Below are 7,929 nucleotides of genomic sequence, written 5' to 3' on the forward strand. Positions count from 1 at the left end.
ACACACACACACACACACACACACACACACACACACACCCTTTAGATCACATTAGAACAATATATCATTTGGTAGCACTGTGAGATATATTAAATGCTTCCAAATGAAAAGCTAAAAATCTTTAGTGTTTTTCTCCTTTATTATCAGTTTTACAGAATTAAAAGAAACTTCCTAACCCCTGATTCTTAAATTTGTTTGAAAATGAGCTGAAAATCAGGCCACACAATTAATTCAGTTTAGTCTGTGATTTGGCTAAATTAGTTTTGTTCATCAATAAATAAAAACAAACTCAGCCGATCCCACTTAGCTTCTATGAATAAACATGTGTTTTTTAAATGTATTTAAAACAGAAAACAAACAGCTCAGACCTACTCACTCACCCAAGCAGTAGATCATACCCCTGATTGCCTCAACATCACCCAAGGAGGGGCCTTAAGCAGGTTAGAAAGTGACAACTTATAAACCTTCAAAACATGAAATTTATACTCCTGGTAAGCTGGCCTCAATGCAAACCACAAAATGGCATGAGATTCACAGTAAAACAAAAAGTTTGTTCAAAAAGCACAAAGAGCCAGCAACAGAAAACAGAAATTATGTGTATATTGTCCCAATTCTTTCTGAATCAATCATAGTCTGTTCTATAGGGTAACTGATCTCTTTCTAGCTCCCTCCAATGTCCATATATTTCTTGGTTTTACCTAATAGGTTTTTCACATACCCGTCCTATTTTTCACTATCCTCTGATCTTCCCTTTTGTGTTTCCCCTTAACCCTTAGTAACACACTGCATACTCATCAAGTCCATCTGACACCCAAGAGCTCATTCACATAGATATTCTGACTCACACACTCTGCCAGCCAAAGTCACCCACATATCCCACAGTCCTCAACAACAAAAACTTCAGACATTAGAATTAGGTTTTATAGTCTACAAAGAAACCATCTTCTCATTTCCCAATGCCTGCCCTCCACCCAATTCCCAGCTCCAGTACTTTTTAAGAATGACCCTACTGATCATGGTAACACAGTAATGGGAGTCACAACAAATCCTCCAGCGTGAGATTGGAAACACCTCAAGGAATGGTTGCAAAATGCAAGATCTTTCTGCATTTCCTAAATATTGCCGCAGGGAGATGGTGTTAGTGTGGACACTGGGTGTTTTGCAAGTTGTGACCACACTGCCCACCATGCCTCTCATAGAGCTTCCTGAGGCCAGAGCTCAGTTACTGAGGGCCTGGATATGAGTTCAGAATGATGCCTAGACCACTGTGATGAGGGGTGCAGTTCCCATTGAATCAGTATATTTAATATCTCTCTCTATTTGAATTTTTTGTCTATGGGCTTAAGGACACTGGAACAGTGTCTTATTTCCTGGCCTGGAGCAAGTGATATGGGCTTCTAGGCACAGTCCCCCAGTGTAGCTGCAATTGTATTGGAAGTTTTCTCTAAACAACACTACAACGTCACCTGGGAGTGTGCCTGAGCCAATCATGTCTCAGACCTGCCTAGATGTTTGCATGTCTGGAAATATATTAAAAATGTCTTACGCTTTGCCTCTCTGATGTGAGAGCCAGGAAAGACTTCAAGATCATGGGTAACCAGTATCATAGCTAAACCACAGACAGAAAATGAAATTTATATCAGCAACTAATTGTACTTCATCTAACAACAGGCATGTGACACTGGTTAATATCTGGCACTGCCATGATGGGTCAAATTCAAATTGGTTTTAGAATGATTTATATAATTTCCTTTTACTAAAAAGTGTATTCTGATGACTTACCACTTCTGAGTACAGGAATAATTTTAAACATGTGCAATTTACAGTTTTAAAAAAATAACCAACAATCCTCAATTTTCGAGACTCAAACTCAAAACCCTATATTTTAGTGTGCAGCCGAATTATAGGAAGGAAAAATTAACAAGAAAATAGAAAAAAATCTTGGAGAATTAAATATAAACCTTATTATGTGATGAAATATTTTGCTATAGAAGTAGGCGCTGATGGCCATTACAGATTAATTAGTCTTAGCTCTTTAGAAGCTACACAGTGTAGCTGGGTGTGTTTCTGGATGCAGTGTACATGGCTTTTCTTCTAAATAAAAAATACATGGAGAGCAAAAACCCTCACAGGCTGTTGGGTTAGGAAATCAACTTTTCCTGCCAGGCCAACCAAGTGCACCGTTAATTTTAAGAAATGTGGTTTGTTTTTATTTGAGTGTCCATGTGAAATGCCAGGTCAGCCTCGCAGAAGCCCACGGCCGGAATCAACTCTGTACGGCCAGGGCATCTTCCTCCACCAAGGACAGCTCCAGGGTGTTTTCATTGCTGCTGGATTTCATCCTGAAGCTGAAAGAGCCATAGAGTTTTGCAGACTCTTTGGAAGAGGCAAACCTGTTGCGCCGATACAGCTCCCCCTTCCACATAGACATCATCAGCAGACAGGACAGAACAACGCCCCCAAGAGTGAGCAGGCAGAGCCCCGCAATCACACAGCGGTCCAGGTGCGCCCCCAGCCTCGCGCTCTCCTTCTCCAGCCGTTCCATCTCCCGGGCCGCCACAGAGTTGGGGTCCACGGTCACTTCCCGCGGGACAGCGTAGGAGATGATCACCAGCAAGATGCCGGTGACCAAGAACAGGATGGCGCTGATGAAACCATAGTCCACTGACCTCCCTGAAGACGCGGCTTCCGAGCTTGTGTCATCCTCATCGTCGGATATCAAGGACGCGGCAGCCTCGTGGGGCCACTCATTTGGATTTCCCCAGCCAGGGTCCCCCAGGCGATTACTCCCCTTTGCGGAAGGGGAGCCCCGGTCCCTCTGCTCCAAGTTAACATTCTCGTCCACATAAGTGAAAGAAGTTTCTAGGTCCTGGCTGCAGCAGTTGCAGACTTTGCGTTCTGCTCTCTGGCTATTCCCTGAGTTGGGTCCTGGTGGGAAGGGGTCTGGCTGGATAACACTGTCCTGCAGAGAGGAGGAGGGGGGTGCTGGAGAAGGGCCAAGTTTAGAGCCTTGCACCCTGGCTGCCCTTGGGGTGGATGTGCAGTGTCTCTGGCAGCAGAGAGCAGCTTTGGTGGCTGCTTCTGCCTGGTCAGCGAGAGGCCCTCCTGAAGTCCAGTCCACAGCGTCGCACAGGGCTACCTGGCTGCTCTGCCTCGCAAGGTGACGGAGCTCCATTGCAGCTACCCAGATAGCCCCCAGCGGCTTCCAGAAATTTTGCCAACAGCAGCAGAGAAGAACCCAACTAAGGCCGGACCGCCAAGAGTACTGATTCGGAGGCCCCCATCTCCCTTGCGGCCACAGTGTTGAGGCTTCAACCCCAGGTCCTCCTGAAAGGGGTGAGAGAAAGAAGAGGGTACCTAGTGTCTAGAAAGTGTGGAGAGGACAAACCCGCTGACTGGTCACCGGGATTAACACGAGGAAACTCAGGGCAGCGTAGAAAAGGAGTGCGGAGGAAGCAGCAGTGTCTCTGAAGAAGGCATTGCCGTCACCAGGCCAAATTTATCCAAGGGCTCACACATTTCTGTGACAGGATCTCTCAACGAGAAGGCAGGTTTCCTGTGCAGAGACATAAATGGGAAAGGCAGGGGCCTTTTTTTAGCAGAACTGCTGATTTTCTGAAGAACCTGGGGAAGCACCGAATTCTCATCAATTCAGTTAAGTTATAAGTGTTTAACGCGCTCGTTAGTCCAGAACAGATTCTAATACAGATTACCTTTAGAGCATCACCATGGGTGAACGAATATGTCACTATCAGTTGGGCTCTATTGGAGCTGGGGCTCAGCATTTTGACTGCGGAGCTCGGAAGCGGGTGAAAGACGGCAGGTTTAATCAGCCACCTCTCCTAACCTTAACTGCATACATCCAACGACCCTCGTCACACAGCCCTGTATTTACAAGACCCTAAGCTTGTTCATTGCGCTTCCTTTCTTAGCCCAACCCCTTGCTGTGACACGAGGGCAGCATGTTCTGGGCCTGGAAGTGTGTAGACAACATGCCTCATTGTGTGATCCCTGCAAATACTATGGGCCAACCCACTCCACACACGCACACACACACAGCTGCCTGCTTCAGGTGTAGGTCGGATACTCCTGCTCACTAACTGCACGGGTCTGAGTTCCTCTCCCTCTGCACACTATAGCTAACACATGTGCACGGGCTCTTGACCACTCAGAAGTTTTACAAACCCAATCTAGAAGTAAACTGTCAATAAAAGGCAAATTATAAAGCCACAGAGTCAGGGTTCTGATGAGGCAAATAGGTGAGAAGCTATTTCCAAGGGTACCTCTGGAAACTGGTATCCATGACACTCCACCCCCACCACAGCAAGGGACCTTCCTGGGACAGAACCATTAAGTTGAGCAGAAAACCACCTGCCCATCTTTTTCTGCCTCTGACACCTTTCCGGGGAATAGAAATTCACTTTCCACCCCCCCACCCCCCAATACAGGGGTTTCAAACAAGGGCCCCTTTTACTTTGACTCCAAGTCCAGGGTAGTAATGGATCTAACCCACGGCTTGGGGGGTATTATGATTCAAAACCCACAGCTCCAAGAGCTGGTAACCCACCCAGAAGCACACCTACGGCCAACGCGGCAACTCACTTAAAATTCGGGAGAGGAAATCCACACGGTTCCTGCTATACATTCGTCGAGGCTGTTTTTAAACCCACTTTCCTTCTATTATTGGAGTTTCTCTGCAGCTAAAACAAAACAAACAGAAACACACCAAGTGCAGGAGAACCGCAGCCGAACCAGAGCCTTCCCTTCGCCAGGGGACAGGAACCCGCTGCAGGGTCCCTCGGCGGAGAAGCCACGGAAGCGGGTTTGACGCCCTGACACGAGAAATCACCAAGCAGGTCGCCGGCACCGGGGCTCTGGTTGCCTTCGGCCCAGTCACCTCGTCACACTGGCCTGCTCTGCACAAGGTCGGCGAAGCCCCTTGGGGGCTCCCACTTTACAACAAAGCGGGGACTCTCCGCTCCACTCCCTGGTCCTGCGTCTATCTTCTCCGAGAGACCCCACCGGCCCCACGGCCAGGTCCTGGGCGCGCCGTGACTTTCCTGCAGCTCCGTGACCCGGCCCCCGGGGGAGATCGGACACCCCCGCCGGCCCGGCTGGGGGCTCAGTCCTGCCTCCCCCCCTCCCTTCTCTCCGGTCGGTTTAAGAGCGCGGCTGACAAAACTGCAACTCAGAGCGAGGAGACGGCACCTGCCCCGTCCGTGCGCCATCAGTTCAGCAGGAGAACCTGCCTGGAATAAGTGGCCGGGCGAGGCTGGTCTGCGGGGGGCGACCGCGGGATCGGTCCTGCGAGCGCGGCGCCGGGACCGCGCGCCGCAAGCCCGGGGCAGCGGTGCCCCAACGGGACCAATCGATTCATTCCGGGTGAACTCCGCGCCCTCGGGGGCGGGGGGGGGGCGCACCCGGACTCGGGCTGCGTTCGCCCAGTGCCCTGAGGCTGGGCGGGCTCCCCTGCTGCGCCGGCTGCGGGGTCTCCCGCGCGCTCCGGCGCCGCCTCCCCGCTCGCTCTCCGCACTCACCTGCCTCGGCTCCCGGGTGCGGGCGGACGGCCACGCGCTAGTCCCCGCAGGGCGCCTCGGAAAGTCCGCCAGCTCCACCGTGGCACTTGCAGAGAGTGCGCGCAGCGGAGCTCCGCGCGGACGGCGGCGCCCGGGATGCCGGCGGGGCGGGGCCGGGCGGGGCGCGGCGGGGCGCGGCGGGGATGGGCGGGGTGCGGCGGGTCTGGGAGCCGCGGGAATGGGCGGGGCGCGGCGGGGCGGAGAGGGGAGCGGCGGGGCGGGGCGGGGCGGGGCGGGGAGCGGCGGGGATGGGCGGGGAGCGGCGGGGCGGGGCGGGGAGCGGCGGGGATGGGCGGGGAGCGGCGGGGCGGGGAGGGGAGCGGCGGGGATGGGCGGGGCGCGGCGGGGATGGGCGGGGAGCGGCGGGGCGGGGAGGGGAGCGGCGGGGATGGGCGGGGAGCGGCGGGGCGGGGCGGGGCGCGGCGGGGGCGGTGCTCCCTCCCGCGGGGCACCCCGGGAGATGTAGTCCGGCCGCGGGCGGGGCCGCCTGCCTCCCCAGGTCTGCGCGCTGGGTCCAGTCGCCTGGCTTCTACCCTCCCCTGTGCCTCCGCCCTCCTGCCTCGCGCTTGAGAAGAAAGCTCAGTCTCCTAAGCTCAGGGTGGGGCCCCCCAGCCCCAGGTGTAGCCGCGGGGTGACGGGGGAAGGAGTGCGCATTTAGTTCCAGCCGTTTGCCAGGCAAGATGCCTATTTTGTCTTATTTAATAGTCAGATCAAATCTTCAAAGTTGGCTCTATTATTAATCCTTTTACGGATGAGGAAGGAGCCCTGGAGGGGTTCAAGGCCTCATCCAAGGTTACAAAGACAACAAATGGTAGCTAATGAGTTGTATCGAGGAACCTGTTTGTAAAGTCATCGCCTTGCCCACGAAATCGGAGGAATGTGGCTAATGAGGACCGGAGAGTGTGCTGTTCGCCCCCGCGTCCCCTGTGCGTGTCTGCTTTCTGTTGAATTATGAACAATAGTGACGCGAAATAACAATTGGCATAAATAGCACAGGGCCGGACTCCCAGTCACTTTAGAGACAGGTATCCCCGCTTTTCGGAAGCTGTGGTAATGCCACTTCGATTTGAAATCCAAAGAGGATTTTGACGATTCTGAACAAAGGTGAAAAGCCAGAAGAGAGGTCGGCATTTGTGGGCAGCAAGCTGTCGCGGAGGCAGCAGGCCCTGGGCAGGGAGACAGCGCTGTACATGTATTATTTCTACTTTATGCAGGTTGCGTATTAATCGTATCACTCTTTTTATTATTTAGTGTTATTTTAGGATTTATGCTTCATTTGGTAGGATTTAGTAGGTTATTTGGGAGTCTGGGAATGATCAAAACTTTTCTCCATGTAAATTAATGGTAGTTACTTCGCTTTAGCCCATTTCAGCTTACAAAAGCTTTCACAGGAAAACTCTACTTTTGGATAGCCAGGGTCGGGGTGTGGACCCTGCACATTAACTCATTTAATGCTCACAATTAATTTTTAAAGCCCTGTAAGAATCTCGGTTTTACAGAAGAGAAAACTGAGTTACAAGGGACCTGAGTACTTCTCCCGAAGTCATACACCCAGTGCTCAGCAGAGGCGGGGCGTGAACCACAGCAGCTTCTAAGTCTTATGCAAATTGAATGAGCAGAAGGAAGCCCAGAAGGCAAGAAGAGAAAGGGTTAGAAATAAAGGAAATCTGGAGGTTGAAGCTACTGAGTTGTGACTCCCAGGATAGGACAAAGGAACTTCTTTGGGTCATCAACCTCTTTCTACCCAGAGTGGACTGCAGGAGCCAAAGGAAATGTGTGGTTTGTGGATCATCTCCAAATATTCAGCATCTCCTCTGGGGTGATTCTAGGGTTATTGATTGCTTTCATCCAAGTGGAGCAAAGGAAGGATTATAATATTTATAACATTTTGCTGTTTGTGAGTGGCTCATATAAATTCTGTGGTTGCTTGTTTTCAAGTGATACATCAGTCTCCTTTAATGATGATTTTGTTGGTTTCCTTTTATATTAATAGAATACATAGTCTCACAGTTCTAGGGACTCCACAATCCAGCCCCTTAAAAATAATTTTCCTGTGACTCTCTTTTAGCTAGTTAGGTCCATTTGTTGATAAACATGGCATGTGTATTATAGTTTCTTTTCCTTGCTCATTACACTGTTCTGCAGTGAGAATATCCTTCCTCCATTTCCCTGTCGTCTCCACCAATTTAAGGATTTTCTCATCAAGCCACCTTTACAGAGATGCAGTCTGCTCTTAGTACTATATAGTTAAATGGGAACACAAAGACACCATAGGGTGGCTAGAAGGGAGCAGGTAAGAAGGTGAAGAAACCCAAACTCATGTTGGACAAGGAGATGCTGAAGGATCTTAGGA

General features: G+C 51.0%; 1 protein-coding gene across 1 annotated transcript; it reads right to left on the bottom strand.

Moving 5' to 3' along the window:
- Positions 1 to 1,764: 1,764 nt before the first annotated feature.
- TMEM74 (transmembrane protein 74) lies at positions 1,765 to 3,181 on the bottom strand. Its single transcript, XM_016224276.2, has one exon. It carries the CDS (start codon positions 3,173 to 3,175, stop codon positions 2,267 to 2,269), a length of 909 nt encoding a protein of 302 aa, XP_016079762.2. The 5' UTR covers positions 3,176 to 3,181; the 3' UTR covers positions 1,765 to 2,266.
- Between the last annotated feature and the right edge of the window lie 4,748 nt (positions 3,182 to 7,929).

This window comes from Miniopterus natalensis, chromosome 16 (assembly GCF_054644295.1).
Source record: "Miniopterus natalensis isolate mMinNat1 chromosome 16, mMinNat1.hap1, whole genome shotgun sequence".
Taxonomy (NCBI): Eukaryota; Metazoa; Chordata; class Mammalia; order Chiroptera; family Miniopteridae; genus Miniopterus; species Miniopterus natalensis.

What these genes read in the sequence shown, in the direction of transcription:
- TMEM74 (XM_016224276.2), bottom strand. Translation starts at nt 3,175, where the DNA reads ATGGAGCTCCGTCACCTTGCGAGGCAGAGCAGCCAGGTAGCCCTGTGC.